Genomic DNA, 24,860 nt, shown 5'->3' with positions numbered 1-24,860 from the left:
ACACCACCACTAGGGGTAGCTCACTACACACAGATTATACACCACCACTAGAGGGAGCTCACTACATACAGATTATACACCACCACTAGGGGGAGCTCACTACATACAGATTATACAACACCACTAGGGGGAGCTCACTACATACAGATTATACACCACCACTAGGGGGAGCTCACTACATACAGATTATACAGCCACCACTAGGGGGAGCTCACTACATACAGATTATACACCACCACTAGGGGGAGATCACTACATACAGATTATACACCACCACTAGGGGGAGCTTTCTACATACAGATTATACACCACCACTAGGGGGAGCTCACTACATACAGATTATACACCACCACTAGGGGGAGATCACTGCATACAGGTTATACACCACCACTAGGGGGAGCTCACTACATACAGTATATACACCACCACTAGGGGGAGCTTTCTACATACAGATTATACAGCCACCACTAGGGGGAGCTTTCTACATACAGAATATACAGTCACCACAAGGGGGAGCTCACTACAAAGAGATTATACAGCCACCCCTAAAATATATAATGAAACAGTGAGCAACTAATTTTGGCCAAAATAAGAAAATGGAATGTATCAATCTGAAATCCAATCTCCCTGTGCCATAGAGGATTACAATTTTAAAAAATATTCAGCTGTATAAACTAACTTTTCTTTATAATATGAGTGTCCAATCAGAATAATTTGTCCAGTTTCTGTGCAGTCATCTAATTTTTAGAATATGTTACCAATTGCCATATCTGTTTCAATAACTTTACAATATACAAATGTTATGGGCATCCAGAGTCCACAATGGTACTATGTTAATGGATACTTCTTTCTTCCAGATTTTGGCAGTATGTCTGCTTTCAGAAGGTCAGCAGCTGTACCTGCACTGGTGCCACAAGGTAATCTACTGCTGCCATATAGTGAATATCCTGAGCTCCCTGTATATACAGTATCTTGAAATCTCCTGAGCTCCTCCTAGTGGTGGTGTATATACAGTATATAGTAATCTCCTGAGCTCCTCCTAGTGGTGGCTGTATATACAGTATATAGTGATCTCCTGAGCTCCTTCTAGTAGTCGCTGTATATATAGTAATCTCCTGAGCTCCTCCTAGTGGTGGATGTATATACAGTATGTAGTAATCTCCTGAGCTCCCCCTAGTGGTGGCTGTATATACAGTATATAGTAATCTCCTGAGCTCCTCCTAGTGGTGGCTGTATATACAGTATGTAGTAATCTCCTGAGCTCCTCCTAGTGGTAGCTGTATATACAGTATGTAGTAATCTCCTGAGCTCCTCCTAGTGGTGGCTGTATATACAGTATGTAGTAATCTCCTGAGCTCCCCCTAGTGGTGGCTGTATATACAGTATGTAGTAATCTCCTGAGCTCCTCCTACTGGTAGCTGTATATACAGTATGTAGTAATCTCCTGAGCTCCTCCTAGTGGTGGCTGTATATACAGTATGTAGTAATCTCCTGAGCTCCCCCTAGTGGTGGCTGTATATACAGTATGTAGTAATCTCCTGAGCTTCCCTAGTGGTGGCTGTATATACAGTATGTAGTAATCTCCTGAGCTCCCCCTAGTGGTGGCTGCATATACAGTATATAGTAATGTCCTGAGTTCCCTCTAGTGATGGCTGTATATATGGTATGTAGTAATCTCCTGAGCTCCTCCCAGTGGTGGCTATATATACTGTCTGTAGTAATCTCCTGAGCACCTCCTGGAAGTGGCTGAATATACAGTATGTAGTTATCTCCTGAGCTCCTCCTAGTGGTGGCTGTATATACAATGTGTAGTAATCTCCTGAGCTCCTCCTAGTGGTGGCTGTATATACAGCATGTAGTAATCTCCTGAGCTCCCCTAGTGGTGGCTGTATATACAGTATGTAGTAATCTCCTGAGCTCCTCCTAGTGGTGGCTGTATATACAGTATGTAGTGCTCTCCTGAGCTCCTCTTAGTGGTGGCTGTATATACAGTATGTAGTAATCTCCTGAGCTCCCCTAGTGGTGGCTGTATATACAGTATGTAGTAATCTCCTGAGCTCCTCCTGGAAGTGGCTGTAAGAAAAAAAGGCAGGCGAGCAGCACTCCGTTGAATCAGTGTTTTTTTTATATCATAAGTGGATACAGCGATGTTTCAGCTGACTCTTTGCAGCCATTCTCAAGCATGCTTATTCAATGGAGTGCTGCTCACCTGCCTTTTTCTTTTGGAGTTCCAGGATTTTGGAGTCGGACCCCATCGAGCCTGCACCCACTTTGGATCTTAATCCGTTATCTCACTGTGTCGCCCTTTCCTGTTTGCTATTCACCATGGAAGTGGCTGTATATACACTATGTAGTAATCTCCCAAGCTGCTCCTAGTGGTGGCTGTATATACACTATGTAGTAATGTCCTGAGCTCTTCCTAGTGGTGGCTGTATATACAGTATGTAGTAATCTCCTGAGCTCCTCCTAGTGGTGGTGTATATACAGCATGTAGTAATCTCCTGAGCTCCTCCTAGTGGTGGCTGTATATACACTATGTAGTAATGTCCTGAGCTCTTCCTAGTGGTGGCTGTATATACAGCATGTAGTAATCTCCTGAGCTCCTCCTAGTGATGGCTGTATATATACTATGTAGTAATGTCCTGAGCTCCCCCTAGTGGTGGCTGTATGTACAGTATGTAGTAATCTCCTGAGCTCCACCTCTTTTTATGACTGTAGGCATATTAAATTTTACTAGTTACTGATGGATTGCTATTTGGAAGTGTATTTAGAAAATGTTCAATCTCTGATACATAGCAATCCCATTCCTTTAATTTTTCTCTGATGTCTTCATGACATTTTTTTGTAGGGTGTTATGCTTTGTGTCATGATTTTTTTTATCGCTGCCCTTGGTGTCCTGTCTAAATTATGGGGTGAAGAATGGGCAGCTGTTCGCCTCTCATTTCAAGTAAGTTTTTAGCTTTGTAGTATAATACAGGATTACAGGAAAAGTAATGTTATATATGTACACTGCATGTATGACTACACCAGCAGCAGAATAGTGAGTGCAGCTCTTGGGTATAATACAGGATGTAACTCAGGATCAGTACAGGATAAGTAATGTCATGTATGTACACAGTGACTGCACCAGCAGCAGAATAGTGAGCGCAGCTCTGGAGTATAATACAGGATGTAACTCAGGATCAGTACAGGATATGTAATGCCATGTATGTACACAGTGACTGCACCAGCAGCAGAATAGTGAGTGCAGCTCTGGGGTATAATACAGGATGTAACTCAGGATCAGCACAGGATAAGTAATGTCATGTATGTACACAGTGACTGCACCAGCAGCAGAATAGTGAGTGCAGCTCTGGTGTATAATACAGGATGTAACTCAGGATCAGTACAGGATAAGTAATGTCATGCATGTACACAGTGACTGCACCAGCAGCAGAATAGTGAGTGTAGCTCTGTAGTATAATTCAGGATGTAACTCAGGATCAGTACAGGATAAGTAATGTCATGTATGTACACAGTGACTGCACCAGCAGCAGAATAGTGAGTGTAGCTCTGTAGTATAATTCAGGATGTAACTCAGGATCAGTACAGGATAAGTAATGTCATGTATGTACACAGTGACTGCTCCAGCAGCAGAATAGTGAGTGCAGCTCTGGGGTATAATACAGGATGTAACTCAGGATCAGTACAGGATAAGTAATGTCATGTATGTACACAGTGACTGCACCAGCAGCAGAGTAGTGAGTGCAGCTCTGGAGTATAATACAGGATAAGTAATGTCATGTACGTACACAGTGACTGCAAAAGCAGCAGAATAGTGAGTGCAGCTCTGTAGTATAATTCAGGATGTAACTCAGGATCAGTACAGGATACGTAATGTCATGTATGTACACAGTGACTGCACCAGCAGCAGAATAGTGAGTGCAGCTCTGGAGTATAATACAGGATGTAACTCAGGATCAGTACAGGATAAGTAATGTCATGTATGTACACAGTGAATGCACCAGCAGCAGAATAGTGAGTGCAGCTCTGGGGTATAATACAGGATGTAACTCAGGATCAGTACAGGATACGTAATGTCATGTATGTACACAGTGACTGTACCAGCAGCAGAATAGTGAGTGCAGCTCTGGGGTATAATACAGGATGTAACTCAGGATCAGTACAGGATACGTAATGTCATGTATGTACACAGTGACTGCACCAGCAGCAGAATAGTGAGTGCAGCTCTGGAGTATAATACATGATGTAACTCAGGATCAGTACAGGATAAGTAATGTCATGTATGTACACAGTGACTGCTCCAGCAGCAGAATAGTGAGTGCAGCTCTGGGGTATAATACAGGATGTAACTCAGGATCAGTACAGGATAAGTAATGTCATGTATGTACACAGTGACTGCACCAGCAGCAGAGTAGTGAGTGCAGCTCTGGAGTATAATACAGGATGTAACTCAGGATCAGTACAGGATAAGTAATGTCATGTATGTACACAGTGACTGAACCAGCAGCAGAATAGTGAGTGCAGCTCTGGAGTATAATACAGGATAAGTAATGTCATGTACGTACACAGTGACTGCAAAAGCAGCAGAATAGTGAGTGCAGCTCTGTAGTATAATTCAGGATGTAACTCAGGATCAGTACAGGATACGTAATGTCATGTATGTACACAGCAGCAGAATAGTGAGTGCAGCTCTGGAGTATAATACAGGATGTGACTCAGGATCAGTACAGGATAAGTAATGTCATGTATGTACACAGTGAATGCACCAGCAGCAGAATAGTGAGTGCAGCTCTGGAGTATAATACAGGATGTGACTCAGGATCAGTACAGGATAAGTAATGTCATGTATGTACACAGTGACTGTACCAGCAGCAGAATAGTGAGTGCAGCTCTGGGGTATAATACAGGATAAGTAATGTCATGTACGTACACAGTGACTGCAAAAGCAGCAGAATAGTGAGTGCAGCTCTGTAGTATAATTCAGGATGTAACTCAGGATCAGTACAGGATAAGTAATGTCATGTATGTACACAGTGACTGCACCAGCAGCAGAATAGTGAGTGCAGCTCTGGAGTATAATACAGGATGTAACTCAGGATCAGTACAGGATACGTAATGTCATGTATGTACACAGTGACTGCACCAGCAGCAGAATAGTGAGTGCAGCTCTGGAGTATAATACAGGATGTAACTCAGGATCAGTACAGGATAAGTAATGTCATGTATGTACACAGTGAATGCACCAGCAGCAGAATAGTGAGTGCAGCTCTGGAGTATAATACAGGATAAGTAATGTCATGTACGTACACAGTGACTGCAAAAGCAGCAGAATAGTGAGTGCAGCTCTTTAGTATAATTCAGGATGTAACTCAGGATCAGTACAGGATAAGTAATGTCATGTATGTACACAGTGACTGCACCAGCAGCAGAATAGTGAGTGCAGCTCTGGAGTATAATACAGGATGTAACTCAGGATCAGTACAGGATAAGTAATGTCATGTATGTACACAGTGACTGCACCAGCAGCAGAATAGTGAGTGCAGCTCTGGTGTATAATACAGGATGTAACTCAGGATCAGTACAGGATAAGTAATGTCATGTATGTACACAGTGACTGTACCAGCAGCAGATTAGTGAGTACAGCTCTGGAGTATAATACAGGATGTAACTCAGGATCAGTACAGGATAAGTAATGTCATGTATGTACACAGTGACTGCACCAGCAGCAGAATAGTGAGTGCAGCTCTGGATTATAATACAGGATGTAACTCAGGATCAGTACAGGATAAGTAATGTCATGTATGTACACAGTGACTGTACCAGCAGCAGATTAGTGAGTACAGCTCTGGAGTATAATACAGGATGTAATTCACAATAACAAATCATTTTTTATCTTAATGACATTCACTAAGGCCCCTTCCTTATGAAGACTTCTAATTGGACAAACCCTTGAAAGAACAAAATACATCAAATTTAAATATTCTCGCTGTAATACTTGTGTTATAGTGATGGATTGTATCGTCTTTCCTGTACAGGTGACGGCTCCGTACCTCCATATTGGCGCTCTGGCAGCAATGACCCTCTTGTCTTGGCCTGTAGCTCTATATTTTGTCAGGATGAATAGAAAACGTGAGTTTTTATTAATTTTATGTGTGGTTCCAACATCAAGACTTTTGGGGTGTGACACGACCCTTTCACACTTTTCCGGGACGTGACTGACACATAAAGGTGTCTTCTAGGACACTTTCAGGGCTCTTTTTTTTTTTGGGGGGGGGGGGGTGGGGGTGGGGGACGGACTCCCTGACATTCCGAAATAGTTAAACAGTATGTGCTAAAACTAAAATGGTTGCTATTGGCAGGTAAAGGCCTCTTCCTTAGCAACCAATCAGACTGCAGCTTTGGGTTTCCAAATGAGTTTCTGAAAATGAGAGCAGTAACCTGATTGGTTGCAATGGGAAACTTCTCTAACATAATGTTGAATCTTGGTTCTTTTATGAAAAAAATCACCATGTTTATGGTCGTAGCGGAAAAACAAGTAAAATTCTCCCAGATTTAATATTATGTTAAAATATTCCACATTCTGTTCCTATGAGAGCTCCAAAACGCTGACAAATTGAATATTGATTAAAAAAAAAAACCTGTTATGTTTGGGTTTTTTTCTTTTGCATTGGTAAAATCTTCCGTCATCTATAAAATTTAACCCTTGGAGATACCTTGGGAGTCCAAACACAGGACAAATTTTAGTATTTACTGACATTTTTGAATTTTAATAATTTGGTGTATTCTAAGAAATCTCTTATAAGTTGACATTTTAAAACATTTATACAAGTAAGGTCCACATATTATTGTGCCTTAAAATCAATACAGACTCTTCTGAACGTGCCCTTATATTGGTTCTCTATCTTAAAGGGGCATTCCCAATCAGGTATTTATAAAGGACATGCTGTAATTACCTGATTTGGGACAACCCCTTTAAATACATTGATGAACTAGCCATAGGATAGGCCATGAATATCTATTTAGTGGGGTCCATTTCACCTTCAGCTGCATTGGGGTCTACTTAAAGGTTTGCACTAGTTTAAGGGGATCTGGAGTCTATTGTTGTTTAAATTTGGGGGGTCACTATTTATTTAGGGGATCTGGTATGGGTTTTCTATGGCTTTAGGGGTATTTAGGTGTATTTTGAGGCTTGAGTCTGTGTTGTTAGTGTTATGTATTTGTTAAGGGGATACAGTACCACTGCTTGGCCTTGTGTGGCAGGCAGTAAAATAATAAAACAGATACTGCCTGCAGTCATGTTCCTATGCTGCCCCAGGCTCCCCTCTCCTCCCGGCTCTTTTATCGGATGCAGGGACGCAGGTAGCATCATATGATCAAACGCGGCTTTTGTCCTCCATTGCGCACAGAGCAAGCAGAGGAAGGATCTGCGCTGCGCCACTCTGCCTATCAATTGTATATGAATCAATTAAAGACACAGATGCAACTGATTTTATTTGGTGGCCGATTTACACAGCCATGGGCTCCCAAATCATCATATAAATCATCAAATAATCGCCCATTCAGCCATCACTTCAGGGCTCTGTATTCTGCACCCTAAGGTGAGATTCTCAACTCACCTATGGAATATGCGACCCAGTAAATACACAGATACAATTGATTCACCCACATTATAATCAGCCATTCTGCGTCTACTGTCAGGGCTCTACATTCCGCCATCTGAGGCGAAATTCTCATCTCGCCTCATGACAGATGCAGCCCTGACACCTTCCCAACAAATACAGACCAATACCATTACCAAATTAATACAGAGCACATAGCAGACTGACGAAACACACACAGGCCTCCGACCAGAGTCTCTAACAAATATACACCCAGCAAGTGCCGGGGCCGTGGGCTGCTGGGGGGCCCACATAAGGCTCTACATCCACGTGGGTGAGGTGGGTTTTATCTAATGAATCCAAAGGGGGTGAGGGGGCTGTTTGGGATGATAAACTAGGGAATATTTTAGGGAACAGGGGACTGTTTTTTAGTTTCTGAATTTGTAATGTTGACATGTGAGTTCACTGCAAAGAGGCCCACTGAGGCTCTGTCGCCCAGGGGCCTACTGAAACTTGGAGCTGACCCTGCCCAGACCAAGCCACCTAAACAAATACAAACCCACCTAAACAAATATGGACCCCATGACAGAACCCCGTAACTTAATACAGACCACATAGCAGACTGTCTAAACATATACAGATAGACTCCAGCACCAAAGCCTCGACCAAACACAGACCCCAAGCCACACCCCCTGAATTAATACCAATACCCAAATTAGACTTAACAAATACAAAGTCCCCCGTACAAGAGCCTCTGATATATCTATCCAATTCCTGAGTTGGAATATCCATCATGGCCGATCCTTCACCATCTTGCCCAGTTTTGGCCCAAACTACTGTCATTACGACAAGGTGGTCATTTTTTAGGGGGGCGGGGTAATTAAAATTTTTAAAAATGCTTACTTCATTTTCAGTCTCTCAGGTGCTGATCCTCGGTCCATACATCGCTGTGCTGCTGGTCCTGTATTTCTTACCACTGGGGATGTATTCCCCTTGTATTCGGGAGAAGGGGACGCTTGGGGCTAAACCTCTCCTAATAGGGCACAGGGGATCACCTACAGTAAGTGTCCTCCTGTGGGGTCATTATTTTGTAAACAATTGCTATTTATATCAGTCAAGTCAGAGCATAAGGAAAATCTACAGGGAACCTGTCAGCTTCTTGCTGACAGGCATGACACCGCTAGCTAAGCTGTGGTAATGCACTGTCCATATCTTGCTGGGTTGCATCTGTGGGAATATACTGTATTTTGTGAAATTATCTAGAAGCTCCATGGGGAATGTTGAAAAAATTTGACATTTTGTAGTGATTTTTAATAATCTTTTTAAAAATAAATCTACCATCTAAATCCACCGTGATAAACTTACTTACTCATAGCTACAGCCACTGTGACTGTGGTAAGCTTCTTATATTTGTTATCCACGGCCTCCTTCTTTTTAAAAACAACTAATAAAATTATGCTGATGAGCCAGAAGGGTTCTACCAGAGCCCCTCCGTGTTGTGCCTTCAGAAGCTGTTACACTGTGCAAAAGCACCTCCCCTTCCACTGTGTCATAAATATACAGCAGGGGGAAGTGCTGAGTGCTGCTGTCATAAGAATAGAGAAAGAGGCAGGGGGAAGTGATGAAGGAGCATAGGGAGGAGAAGACAGTGTAACAGCCTGAGAAGCCAAAGCACGTAGGGGCTCTCGTAGAGCCCTTCTGGCTCACTAGCATTTTATAAGTTGATTTTAGATGGAAGGAGGCTATGGATAACAAATAGTAGATTACAACAGTCACAGTGCCTGGATCTATGAGTAAGTGTCCCTGGTTTATGGTGGATTTTGGTGGTAGATTTCCTTTAACAAAGTATGTGGTTTCCTATTTAAGGGGGATTAAAGTCACTTGGTTTTGTCTGCCCCATTCTGTGAGGGATTCTTTGGGGTGTTATTATTAAAATGTATTAATTTTCGTATTCGTCTTATTATCATCTTGCAGCTCGCACCAGAAAATACCAAAATGTCATTTGAGAAAACGATTGAACTTGAAGCTGATGGTCTGGAGACTGACGTCACTATAAGGTAACATCTACTCCATTTTACTTCCATGTTTAAAGAAACTCTGTCTCCAGATTTTAGAATTTAGATTTAGAATTCCTGCTTCTATGTAAAATTGTTTCCCAATAAAAAAAAACCTGCAGCTCACATTTCCAACTATTTCCCTAGCTGCCTGTATCTCTGGTTCTGTAGATCACAATAACTACATCTCATCTTTAAAATGATGTCAGCACCATGTTTCTATGTGCTATAGAACCAAAGATGGGGACATCTGAACTGACAGAAAGAAGTCTCTAAACTTGACTCATCTCTTCTTTCCTCTTTTGTCAGAGCAGTTTCTAGGTCATTTAGCCAACAGGGTGATTCTCAAAATTTCCCTCGGCTGCTGCAGAATCTCATAATGTACATCTACTCCTGCTGCAGAACCTTGTAATGTAAAGCTTAGCTCACAATACACACCTCAGCTGCTGGAGAACATCACAATACACACCTCAGCTGTTGGAGACCCTCACAATACACACCTCAGCTGCTGGAGACCCTCACAATACACACCTCAGCTGCTGGAGAACATCACAATACACACCTCAGCTGCTGGAGAACATCACAATACACACCTCAGCTGCTGGAGACCCTCACAATACACACCTCAGCTGCTGGAGAACCTCATAATAAACACCTCAGCTGCTGGAGAACCTCACAATACACACCTCAGCTGCTGGAGAACCTCACAATACACACCTCAGCTGCTGCATAACATCACAATACACACCTCAGCTGCTGCATAACATCACAATACACACCTCAGCTGCTGGAGAACCTCACAATACACACCTCAGCTGCTGGAGAACATCACAATACACACCTCAGCTGCTGGAGAACATCACAATACACACCTCAGCTACTGGAGAACATCACAATACACACCTCAGCTGCTGGAGAACATCACAATACACACCCCAGCTGCTGGAGAACATCACAATACACACCTCAGCTGCTGGAGACCCTCATAATACACACCTCAGCTGCTGGAGAACATCACAATACACACCTCAGCTGCTGGAGACCCTCACAATAAACACCTCAGCTACTGGAGAACATCACAATACACACCTCAGCTGCTGGAGAACATCACAATACACACCTCAGCTACTGGAGAACATCACAATACACACCTCAGCTGCTGGAGAACATCACAATACACACCCCAGCTGCTGGAGAACATCACAATACACACCTCAGCTGCTGGAGACCCTCATAATACACACCTCAGCTGCTGGAGAACATCACAATACACACCTCAGCTGCTGGAGAACCTCACAATACACACCTCAGCTGCTGGAGAACATTATAATACACACCTCAGCTGCTGCAGGACTTCATAATACACCCCTCAGCTGCTGGAGAACATCACAATACACACCTCAGCTGCCGGAGACCCTCACAATACACACCTCAGCTGCTGGAGAACATCACAATACACACCTCAGCTGCCGGAGACCCTCACAATACACACCTCAGCTGCTGGAGAACATCACAATACACACCTCAGCTGCCACAGAACATCACAATACACAGCTCAGCTGCCACAGAACATCACAATACACACCTCAGCTGCTGGAGAACATCACAATACACACCTCAGCTGCCACAGAACATCACAATACACACCTCAGCTGCCACAGAACATCACAATACACACCTCAGCTGCCACAGAACATCACAATACACTCATCAGCTGCTGTGGGGCTCACAATACACACCTGAGCTGCTGGAGACCCTCACAATACACACCTGAGCTGCTGGAGACCCTCATAATACACACCTGAGCTGCTGGAGAACCTCATAATAAACACCTCAGCTGCTGGAGAACCTCATAATACACACCTCAGCTGCTGCATAACATCACAATACACACCTCAGCTGCTGCATAACATCGCAATACACACCTCAGCTGCTACAGAACATCACAATACACTCATCAGCTGCTTTGGGGCTCACAATACACACCTGAGCTGCTGGAGACCCTCACAATACACACCTGAGCTGCTGGAGACCCTCATAATACACACCTGAGCTGCTGGAGAACCTCATAATAAACACCTCAGCTGCTGGAGAACCTCATAATACACACCTCAGCTGCTGGATAACCTCACAATTCACACCTCAGCTGCTGCATAACATCACAATACACACCTCAGCTGCTGCATTACATCACAATACACACCTCAGCTGCTGCATAACATCACAATACCCACCTCAGCTGCTGGAGAACCTCACAATACACACCTCAGCTGCTGGAGACCCTCATAATACACACCTCGGCTGCCACAGAACATCACAATACACACCTCAGCTGCTGGAGAACATCACAATACACACCTCAGCTGCTGGAGACCCTCATAATACACACCTCGGCTGCCACAGAACATCACAATACACACCTCACCTGCTGGAGAACCTCACAATACACACCTCAGCTGCTGGAGAACCTCACAATACACATCTCAGCTGCCGGAGACCCTCACAATACACACCTCAGCTGCCGGAGACCCTCACAATACACACCTCAGCTGCTGGAGACCCTCATAATACACACCTCAGCTGCTGGAGACCCTCATAATACACACTTCAGCTGCTGGAGAACATCACAATACACACCTCAGCTGCTGGAGAACATCACAATACACACCTCAGCTGCTAGAGAACCTCACAATACACACCTCAGCTGCTGGAGAACCTCACAATACACACCTCAGCTGCTGGAGAACATCACAATACACACCACAGCTGCTGGAGAACATCACAATACACACCACAGCTGCTGGAGAACATCACAATACACACCTCAGCTGCCGGAGAACATCACAATACACACCTCATCTGCCAGAGAACATCACAATACACACCTCAGCTGCTGCAGAACCTCACAATACACACCTCAGCTGCTGGAGAACCTCACAATACACACCTCAGCTGCTGCATAACATCACAATACACACCTCATCTGCTGTATAACATCACAATACACACCCCAGCTGCTGGAGAACATCACAATACACACCCCAGCTGCTGGAGAACCTCACAATACACACCCCAGCTGCTGGAGAACCTCATAATACACACCTCAGCTGTAGCAGAACCTTATAATACACACCTCAGCTGCTGCAGAACATCACAATACACACCTCAGCTGCTGGAGACCCTCACAATACACACCTCGGCTCCTGGAGACCCTCACAATACACACCACAAGCTGATGGTCTGGAGACTGACGTCACTATAAGGTAACATCTACTCCATTTTACTTCCATGTTTAAAGAACCTCTGTCTCCAGATTTTAGAATAGAATTTAGATTTAGAATTCCTGCTTCTATGTAAAATTGTTGTAAAATGTAAAAATCTCCTCCAAAGTCATGTGACAATGAGAAGGAGAACCTCACAATACATACCTCAGCTGCTGGAGAACCTCACAATACACACCTCAGCTGCTGCATAACATCACAATACACACCTCAGCTGCTGCATAACATCACAATACACACCTCAGCTGCTGGAGAACCTCACAATACACACCTCAGCTGCTGGAAAACCTCACAATACACACCTCAGCTGCTGGAGAACCTCACAAAACACACCTCAGCTGCTGGAGACCCTCACAATACACACTTAAGCTGCTGGAGACCCTCACAATACACACCTCAGCTGCTGGAGAACATCACAATACACACCACAGCTGCTGGAGAACATCACAATACACACCTCAGCTGCTGGAGACCCTCACAATACACACCTCAGCTGCTGGCGAACCTCATAATAAACACCTCAGCTGCTGGAGAACCTCATAATACACACCTCAGCTGCTGCATAACATCACAATACACACCTCAGCTGCTGGAAAACCTCACAATACACACCTCAGCTGCTGCATAACATCACAATACACACCTCAGCTGCTGGAGACCCTCACAATACACACCTCAGCTACTGGAGAACATCACAATACACACCTCAGCTGCTAGAGAACATCACAATACACACCTCAGCTACTGGAGAACATCACAATACACACCTCAGCTGCTGGAGAACATCACAATACACACCCCAGCTGCTGGAGACCCTCACAATACACACCTCAGCTGCTGGAGAACATCACAATTCACCCCTCAGCTGCTGCAGGACTTCATAATACACCCCTCAGCTGCTGGAGAACATCACAATACACACCTCAGCTGCTGGAGACCCTCACAATACACACCTCAGCTGCTGGAGAACATCACAATACACACCTCAGCTGCCACAAACATCACAATACACACCTCAGCTGCCACAAACATCACAATACACACCTCAGCTGCCACAGAACATCACAATACACACCTCAGCTGTCACAGATCATCACAATACACACCTCAGCTGCTGGAGAACATCACAATACACACCTCAGCTGCCACAGAACATCACAATACACTCATCAGCTGCTGTGGGGCTCACAATACACACATGAGCTGCTGGAGACCCTCAAAATACACACCTCAGCTGCTGGAGAACCTCATAATACACACCTCAGCTGCTGGAGAACCTCACAATACACACCTCAGCTGCTGGAGAACATCACAATACACGCCCCAGCTGCTGGAGAACATCACAATACACACCTCAGCTGCTGGAGAACCTCACAATACACACCTCAGCTGCTGTATAACATCACAATACACACCCCAGCTGCTGGAGAACATCACAATACACACCCCAGCTGCTGGAGAACATCATAATACACACCCCAGCTGCTGGAGAACATCACAATACACACCTCAGCTGCTGGAGACCCTCACAATACACACCCCAGCTGCTGGAGACCCTCACAATACACACCTCAGCTGCCGGAGACCCTCACAATACACACCTCAGCTGCTGGAGACCCTCATAATACACACCTCAGCTGCTGCAGAACATCACAATACACACCTCAGCTGCTGGAGACCCTCATAATACACACCTCAGCTGCTGGAGAACCTCACAATACACACCCCAGCTGCCACAGAACATCACAATACACACCTCAGCTGCTGGAGACCCTCATAATACACACCTCAGCTGCTGGAGACCCTCATAATACACTCCTCAGCTGCTGGAGACCCTCACAATACACACCTCAGCTGCCACAGAACATCACAATACACTCATCAGCTGCTGTGGGGCTCACAATACACACATGAGCTGCTGGAGACCCTCAAAATACACACCTCAGCTGCTGGAGAACCTCATAATACACACCTCAGCTGCTGGAGAACCTCACAATACACACCTCAGCTGCTGGAGAACATCACAATACACGCCCCAGCTGCTGGAGAACATCACAATACACACCTCAGCTGCTGGAGAACCTCACAATACACACCTCAGCTGCTGTATAACATCACAATACACACCCCAGCTGCTGGAGAACATCACAATACACACCCCAGCTGCTGGAGAACATCATAATACACACCCCAGCTGCTGGAGAACATCACAATACACACCTCAGCTGCTGGAGACCCTCACAATACACACCCCAGCTGCTGGAGACCCTCACAATACACACCTCAGCTGCCGGAGACCCTCACAATACACACCTCAGCTGCTGGAGACCCTCATAATACACACCTCAGCTGCTGCAGAACATCACAATACACACCTCAGCTGCTGGAGACCCTCATAATACACACCTCAGCTGCTGGAGAACCTCACAATACACACCCCAGCTGCCACAGAACATCACAATACACACCTCAGCTGCTGGAGACCCTCATAATACACTCCTCAGCTGCTGGAGACCCTCACAATACACACCTCAGCTGCTGCAGAACATCACAATACACACCTCTTGCTGGCTTTGTTATGCTGCTTCAGCCCGTCACACTCTCCCGACTGAACAGTAACATCACATCCAGTCATCATGTGGCCAGATTGTAGCTCAGTTCTATCCAAGTAAAATGCTACTGGACCTAGCTGCCCATGTGATACTGTGCTGAGGCATCATGGGATTGGTGACAAATGTGAGTGAATGAGTGTCTTCCGCACACTTCATTTCTATTATCTACATAGAGATCAGATACAGGATGGAGGGATAGAAAATATTATACTGGAAAGCTTCTTTTATGTTCCCAAAGAATGAAGTGATTTGATATGACGAGAAGATAATGGCGGTTTTATAATCAGCCGAGAGATTATTACATTAGATGTTTCAGGGGTAATAGTTTTGGACAATGGCGGCTCTAGTTGTCAGATCTGTGGCATCGATTGTTCCCGGTGTAGGATTTATCTGTAAATGAACTGATGGGACGATGTCCAGAGATTAATAGAGGAGACCGTCCCCCCTGCTCCGTAATATCCGTGCAAACAGGGGCAACAACAACCTGAGAGCAATCGCTTCAATATGATCTCCAGGTTATCTATCATTTACTGATCTAGATCTGGAGGAGGAATCTAAGAAGAAATAGGAGGAAGATCCTATTGAGAGCCGAATTATCCAACCAGCCATAGAAATCTACTCACAGCATCACAGTAATCCAAAGGAGGACAAACCAGACAGGATGAGGCAGTATTATAGTATATTACTGTACATAGGGGGCAGTATTATAGTAGTTATATTCTTGTAGATAGGGGGCAGTATTATAGCAGTTATATTCCTGTACATAGGGGGCAGTATTATAGTAGTTATATTCTTGTACATAGGGGGCAGTATTATAGTAGTTATATTCTTGTACATAGGGCGCAGTATTATAGTAGTTATATTCTTGTACATAGGGGGCAGTATTATAGTAGTTATATTCTTGTACATAGGGGGCAGTATTATAGTAGTTATATTCTTGTACATAGGGGGCAGTATTATAGTAGTTATATTCTTGTACATAGGGGGCAGTATTATAGTAGTTATATTCTTGTACATAGGGGGCAGTATTATAGTAGTTATATTCTTGTACATAGGGGGCAGTGTTATAGTAGTTATATTCTTGTACATAGGGGCAGTATTATAGTAGTTATATTATTGTACATAGGGGGCAGTATTATAGTAGTTATATTCTTGTACATAGGAGGCAGTATTATAGTAGTTATATTCTTGTACATAGGGGGCAGTATTATAGTAGTTATATTCTTGTACATAGGGCGCAGTATTATAGTAGTTATATTCTTGTACATAGGGGGCAGTATTATAGTAGTTATATTCTTGTACATAGGGCGCAGTATTATAGTAGTTATATTCTTGTACATAGGGGGCAGTATTATAGTAGTTATATTCTTGTACATAGGGGGCAGTATTATACCCTGTTTCCCCTAAAATAAGGCCTCCCCTGAAAATAAGACCTAGTGGCAGCCATTGCTACATCTCCCCCCAAGCCGTATATTAGTATTAGTAGATCTTTTAGATGCTGCAATAGGTTGTGACATGGGTGAAGAATTGCGGAATAAAATCACTGACTGTTGCAGGACCAATAAGATACAAGCAACTACTGGACATGAAGTGGTCATTTAAGGAAAGTGCTATTGCTAAATATGAGAGGTTAGGGCCAAATATTCCAATAATTCAGTGTTTGAAGAGCTATGAGGATGTTTTAGAAGATGATTTTATGTTCACCAATAAATGTAAATTCTTCTTCATGGACAAATAAGACATCCACTGAAAATAAGACCTAGTGCCTCTTAAGGAGCAAAAATTAATATAAGACACTGTCTTATTTTTGGGGAAACAGGGAAGTAGTTATATTCTTGTACATAGGGGGCAGTATTATAGTAGTTATAGTCTTGTACATAGGGGGCAGTATTATAGTAGTTATATTCTTGTACATAGGGGGAAGTATTATAGTAGTTATATTCTTGTACATAGGGGGCAGTATTATAGTAGTTATATTCTTGTACATAGGGGGCAGTATTATAGTAGTTATATTCTTGTACATAGGGGGCAGTATTATAGTAGTTATATTCTTGTACATAGGGGGCAGTATTATAGTAGTTATAGTCTTGTACATAGGGGGCAGTATTATAGTAGTTATATTCTTGTACATAGGGGGAAGTATTATAGTAGTTATATTCTTGTACATAGGGGGCAGTATTATAGTAGTTATATTCTTGTACATAGGGGGCAGTATTATAGTAGTTATATTCTTGTACATAGGGGGCAGTATTATAGTAGTTATATTCTTGTACATAGGGGGCAGTATTATAGTAGTTATATCCTTGTACATAGGGGGCAGCATTATAGTAGTTATATCCTTGTACATAGGGGGCAGTATTATAGTAGTTATATTCTTGTACATAGGGGGCAGTATTATAGTAGTTATATTCTTGTACATAGGGGCAGTATTCTAGTAGATATATTCTTGTACATAGGGGGCAGTATAATAGTAGTTATATTCTTGTACATAGGGGGCAGTATTATAGTAGTTATATTCTTGTACATAGGGGGCAGTATTATAGTAGTTATATTCTTGTACATAGGGGGCAGTATTATAGTAGTTATATTCTTGTACATAGGGGGCAGTATTATAGTAGTTATATTCTTGTACATAGGGGGCAGTATTATAGTAGTTATATTCTTGTACATAGGGGGCAGTATTATAGTAGTTAGGGGGCAGTATTATAGTAGATATATTCTTGTACATAGGGGGCAGTATTATAGTAGTTATATTCTTGTACATAGGGGGCAGTATTATAGTAGTTAGGGGGCAGTATTATAGTAGATATATTCTTGTACATAGGGGGCAGTATTATAGTAGTTATATTCTTGTACATAGGGGGCAGTATTATAGTAGTTATATTCTTGTACATAGGGGGGCAGTATTATAGTAGTTATATCCTTGTACATAGGGGCAGTATTATAGTAGTTATACTCTTGTATATAGGGGGCAGTATTATAGTAGTTATATTCCTGTACATAGGGGGCAGTATTATAGTAGTTATATTCTTGTACATGGGGGCAGTATTATAGCAGTTATATTCTTGTACATAGAGGGCAGTATTATAGTAGTTATATTCTTGTACATAGGGGGCAGTATTATAGTAGTTATATTCTTGTACATAGGGGAAAGTATTATAGTAGTTATTATCTTGTACATATGGGGCATTATTATAGTAGTTATATTCTTGTACATAGGAGGCAGTATTATAGTAGTTATATTCTTGTACATAGGGAGCAGTATTATTGTAGTTATATTCTTGTACATAGGGAGCAGTATTATAGTAGTTATATTCTTGCACATAGGGGGCAGTATTATAGTAGTTATATTCTTGTACATAGGGGGCAGTATTATAGTAGTTATATTCTTGTACATAGGGGGCAGTATTATAGTAGTTATATTCTTGTACATAGGGGGCAGTTTTATAGTAGTTATATTCTTGTACATAGGGGGCAGTATTATAGTAGTTATATTCTTGTACATAGGGGGCAGTATTATAGTAGTTATATTCTTGTACATAGGGGGCAGTATTATAGTAGTTATATTCTTGTACATAGGGCGCAGTATTATAGTAGTTATATTCTTGTACATAGGCGGCAGTATTATAGTAGTTATATTCCTGTACAAATGGGGGAGTATTATAGTAGTTATATTCTTGTACATAGGGGGCAGTATAATAGTAGTTATATTGCTGTACATAGGGGGCAGTATTATAGTAGTTATATTCTTGTACATAGGGGGCAGTATTATAGTAGTTATATTCTTGTACATAGGGGGCAGTATTATAGTAGTTATATTCTTGTACATAGGGGGCAGTATTATAGTAGTTATATTCTTGTACATAGGGGGCAGTATTATAGTAGTTATATTATTGTACATAGGGGCAGTATTATAGTAGTTATATTCCTGTACATAGAGGGCAGTATTATAGTAGTTATTTTCTTGTACATAGGGGGCAGTATTATAGTAGTTATATTCTTGTACATAGGGGGCAGTATTATAATAGTTATATTCTTGTACATAGGGGCAGTATTATAGTAGTTATATTCTTGTACATAGGGCGCAGTATTATAGTAGTTATATTCTTGTACATAGGGGCAGTATTATAGTAGTTATATTCTTGTACATAAGGGGCAGTATTATAGTAGTTATATTCTTGTACATAGGGGGCAGTATTATAATAGTTATATTCTTGTACATAGGGGCAGTATTATAGTAGTTATATTCTTGTACATAGGGCGCAGTATTATAGTAGTTATATTCTTGTACATAGGGGCAGTATTATAGTAGTTATATTCTTGTACATAAGGGGCAGTATTATAGTAGTTATATTCTTGTACATAGGGGGCAGTATTATAGTAGTTATAGTCTTGTACATAGGGGGCAGTATTATAGTAGTTATATTCTTGTACATAGGGGGCAGTATAATAGTAGTTATATTGCTGTACATAGGGGGCAGTATTATAGTAGTTATATTCTTGTACATAGGGGGCAGTATTATAGTAGTTATATTCTTGTACATAGGGGGCAGTATTATAGTTGTTATATTCTTGTACATAGGGGGCAGTATTATAGTAGTTATATTCTTGTACATAGGGGCAGTATTATAGTAGTTATATTCCTGTACATAGAGGGCAGTATTATAGTAGTTATATTCTTGTACATAGGGGGCAGTATTATAGTAGTTATATTCTTGTACATAGGGGGCAGTATTATAGTAGTTATATTCTTGTACATAGGGGGCAGTATTATAGTAGTTATATTCCTGTACATAGGGGGCAGTATTATAGTAGTTATATTCTTGTACATAGGGAGCAGTATTATAGTAGTTATATTCTTGTACATAGGGGCAGTATTATAGTAGTTATATTCTTGTACACAGGGGGCAGTATTATAGTTGTTATGTTATTATCTATAAGGGGCAGTATTATGTAGGGACAAGATAGTATAAAGTCTAAAATGTTTGGATTGGTCTTTATGTCAGTAATTTGTTTTTTATTAGCATGTTCTTGTATACTCTTACATTTCATTACATATTATTATATATGAATTGCTGGTACTTGTAGTCCCCCAGTTCATGTTTGCATGTAGTTATCTGATAGTTGCTCTTCCTTCTCTTCCAGGACTCCTGTCATTGTGACTGTATTAATGGATGGTTGTGTGTTGTGTTTGTGGCATTGGTCCTGTCCTTGATGTGTACGGTCAGTGACTGATCCTATATGTTTCCCTTCCAGTTACGATGGAGTTCCCTTCCTCATGCACGACACCACATTAAAGAGAACGACCAATGTGAATGAAATATTTCCTCAGTTTTCCAATATGAACGCTGCCTTGTTACCTTGGGATATGCTGGAGAATCTTAACGCCGGGAAGTGGTTCATACAGGTAATGACGATGGTCCATATATAAAGTGCCAGGGTTATTTAAAGGGATGTGCTGTAGAATATGATTTAAAGGGACCTGTCACCACATTTGTACATATACAGCTAGGGGCAAGTTGCAATATAGAGCCCTATTAACTAACTAGTCTTTTAGCTAACAATCGTTTTCCACACATCCCCATGAAATCAACTTTATTATCTTTCCTGGAATACATGTAGATCTAGCAGGAGTTAGAGGGGGCACGGCCTCTTCCGTCCAAATTCAGCATCTCCTCCCCATGCCTCCTCAGCAGTTAGCAAATAATGTGACATCTTCTAAGGTCCTTTTGCCTCCAAATATTTGCAAACTGTGGCCCATGTACGTATCTGATGACATAAAATCACAGCAGCCACCATGGAGGATGGGGAGGAGTAGAAGTCCATGGAGGCTGCTGTGATTTCATGTGATCAGATACATACATATTGGGGGTCATTTCCTAAGGGCCCGATTCGCGTTTTCCAGACGTGTTACCCGAATATTTCCGATTTGCGCCGATTTCCCCTGAATTGCCCTGGGATTTTGGCGCACTCGATCGGATTGTGGCGCATCGGCGCTGGTATGCACGCGGCGGAAATCAGGGGGCGTGACCGAACGGAAACCCGACGGATTCGTAAAAACCGCCACATTTAAAAAAAAAAAAAAAGTGTCGCGGGACTCGCGCTTACCTTCAGTCGGCCCGGCTTGGTGAAGTTCAGTGCATTCTGGGGAACTTCAGCGCAGCAGCGACACCTGGTGGACGTCGGAGGAACTACCTTAGTGAATCCCAGCCGGACCCATTTGGGGCAGATTTACTTACCCGGCCCATTCGCGATCCAGCGGCGCGTTCTCTGAACAGGATTGGGGTCCGGACGGGTTTTATGAAATCATCTGAACGCGCCGGAATACACCGAGCTGGACCAGGTGAAGGTAAGCGCTTCCCAAGCGACACATTTTCCGTTTTTAAATGCAGCGTTTTTCCGAATACGTCGGGTTTTCGTTCGGCCACGCCCCCCGATTTCCATCGCGTGCATGCCAGCGCCGATGCGCCAAAATCCGATCGCGTGCGCCAAAATCCCGGGCCAATTCAGGTACCATCGGCGCAAATCGGAAATATTCGGGTAACACGTCGGGAAAACGCGAATCGAATTATGTTTAAGGGGTTGTCTAAACAGTTCTCATAGTAAAGAAGATGAAGGACAGGAACAAAGCTGTTCTTATACTGGTGGAATCTATAGGTGGTTCTATGGGTGGTCCTAGACAGGACATAATGAGAATTAGAGGGCAGATGACTTAAAAATATCAGGATACAATGTTTCCAATTAGTTTTTTGTTGTATTGTTTATAATCATTATTGCAATTATTAAGTTTTATCTAACATTACACCTTCCTGTTGTGTAGAAACCACCGTTTTCCAATATGGGATCCTTATCCAGTGCAGACCAGCAGACGGCCACGAATCAGTCCATCTACAAACTGGTGGATTTCCTCCGACTCGCTGACCGCACCAATAAGACGGTGATCTTTGACCTGTATCGCCCTCCGCCCGATCATCCCCACCAATACACTTGGATTAACCAGACACTGGATGCCATCAATGAAGCCGCTATCGATCCCAAACTGGTATATATAGCGCTCTGTGTGTGGGGTATGAATATAACATCTTAAAGGGATAGTGAAAGCTATATTCTGATACAGAAACTGTGCATAGCTTAGTTAAAGGGGTTGTCCTGGAGTGGTTAAATGACTAGACTATAGCACTTACATTGTGCTGCAATCAGGTCCCCCAAGGCCCAAGACGATATGGACATGAGCTCTACCGATACTCGTGTTTATTGTGATTGGAAACACAATCCTCCACTAGGTGGCGACACCTCTTATATGGAACAGATTGACACCACAAAGGTCGACCCGAGGTCCAGATATCCAAGGCGTACCACAGGCTATGTCCCTTCTTTATGTCACAAAACTGTCACTAGGTCAATGGCTCCTATACATCTATACTGCAATCACAGAGGAACATGGGTAAGCCCCAAGACCCAATAAAAAGTACAATGGAGCAGCGGGGGGGATAGTAATGGGACTGTGCCCCCGAAACGTAACATAGATGAATGTATAGTTGATTTCTACACATTTAACTTGTCTCGTGTCTGGGTTTTTATTTTCCAGGTCCTTTGGCTGTCGAATGACCTGAGAGATGAGGTCTATTCCCTATATCCTGGTTTTCAGCAGACACAGGGCTACAAGGATAGTATCCAGCACCTCGTCCACAATCACATCGTGAAACTGAACCTGCCGTACAGTGCGATGAACCAGCAAGACATCAGGTGACCGGCACTACTGCGACATTTAAAGGGAATGTCCATTCATTCTAGATAATAAGGCTCAGGATGTCTGATAGCTCAGTGTCAATATGCTGCCCGACAGCCTGGTCACAAAGTGTCATTAAGAAGTTCATAGACTGCATAGTAACTACATATAGAAATACAAAATCAGATTGTTATATATCTCCCCCCTCCACTGCCCAAGACTGGGGCAGACCACATAATCTGAGACCTGTATACCGTGACAATTCCTGGAGTTACTACTCTAATTTCTTTAGGACTGTTAGAGGGTTAAGGAGTAAGGATTATTCAATGATAGCTATTTATACGCCGGAGCGCGTGGTGACAGTGACACAATGATAATGCTGTTTATCCAGATCCTGACACCCAGGTCCACAGCCCACTGTGCTGTGTAATGGCCTCCTGACAGCAATAGTCGCCCACATGCACCTGGTCCAGAGATGTTCAATTACAGAGAAAAGCAACACGAAATACACTATTATTGTAAGATGTGTACATCCCCCTATGTACAAGAATATAACTACTATAATACTGCCCCCTATGTACAAGAATATAACTACTATAATACTGCTCCTGTGTACAGGAATATAACTACTATAATACTGTCCCTATGTACAAGAATATAACTACTATAATACTGTCCCCTATGTACAAGAATATAACTACTATAATACTGCCGCCTATGTACAAGAATATAACTACTATAATACTGCTCCATATGTACAAGAATATATCTACTATAATACTGCCCCCTATGTACAAGAATATAACTACTATAATACTGCCCCCTATGTACAAGAATATAACTACTATAATACTGCCCCTATGTACAAGAATATAACTACTATAATACTGCCCCCTATGTACAAGAATATAACTACTATAATACTGTCCCCTATGTACAAGAATATAACTACTATAATACTGCCCCCTATGTACAAGAATATAACTACTATAATACTGCCCCCTATGTACAAGAATATAACTACTATAATACTGCCCCCTGTGTACAAGAATATAACTACTATAATACTGCTCCCTATGTACAAGAATATAACTACTATAATACTGCCCCCTATGTACAAGAATATAACTACTATAATACTGCCCCCTATGTACAGGAATATAACTACTATAATACTGCTTCCTATGTACAAGAATATAACTCCTATAATACTGCCCCCTATGTACAAGAATATAATTACTATAATACTGCCCCCTATGTACAGGAATATAACTACTATAATACTGCCCCCTATGTACAAGAATATAACTACTATAATACTGCCCCCTATGTACAGGAATATAACTACTATAATACTGCCCACTATGTAACAGATTATAACTAATATAATACTGCCCCCTATGTACAGAAATATAATTACTATAATACTGCCCCCTATGTACAAGACTATAACTACTATAATACTGCCCCCTATGTACAAGAATATAACTACTATAATACTGCCCCCTATGTACAAGAATATAACTACTATAATACTGCCCCCTATGTACAGGAATATAACTACTATAATACTGCTTCCTATG

The 24,860-nt window shown here is 42.3% G+C and overlaps 1 protein-coding gene across 4 annotated transcripts in view; it reads left to right on the top strand.

Annotated features, from left to right (window-relative positions):
* GDPD4 (glycerophosphodiester phosphodiesterase domain containing 4) overlaps positions 1-24,860 on the top strand; it is a 65,086-nt gene that overhangs the window by 24,688 nt on the left and 15,538 nt on the right. For all 4 annotated transcript variants that reach the window (XR_011853005.1, XM_072133947.1, XM_072133948.1 and 1 more), the window contains 8 exons: positions 858-917; positions 2,849-2,947; positions 6,039-6,132; positions 8,516-8,661; positions 9,576-9,658; positions 20,805-20,955; positions 22,369-22,590; positions 23,137-23,294. Coding sequence is in view for 3 of the 4 variants with exons in the window: in XM_072133947.1 (XP_071990048.1) it covers positions 858-917; positions 2,849-2,947; positions 6,039-6,132; positions 8,516-8,661; positions 9,576-9,658; positions 20,805-20,955; positions 22,369-22,590; positions 23,137-23,294 (1,013 nt within the window). In the remaining variant the exon portion in view is untranslated. The remainder of the gene's footprint in view (positions 1-857; positions 918-2,848; positions 2,948-6,038; positions 6,133-8,515; positions 8,662-9,575; positions 9,659-20,804; positions 20,956-22,368; positions 22,591-23,136; positions 23,295-24,860) is intronic.

Source organism: Engystomops pustulosus, chromosome 2 (assembly GCF_040894005.1).
Source record: "Engystomops pustulosus chromosome 2, aEngPut4.maternal, whole genome shotgun sequence".
Taxonomy (NCBI): domain Eukaryota; kingdom Metazoa; phylum Chordata; class Amphibia; order Anura; family Leptodactylidae; genus Engystomops; species Engystomops pustulosus.
The sequence above is the reverse complement of the archived record's forward strand: the minus strand, read 5'-3'. Positions and strand labels throughout refer to the sequence as shown.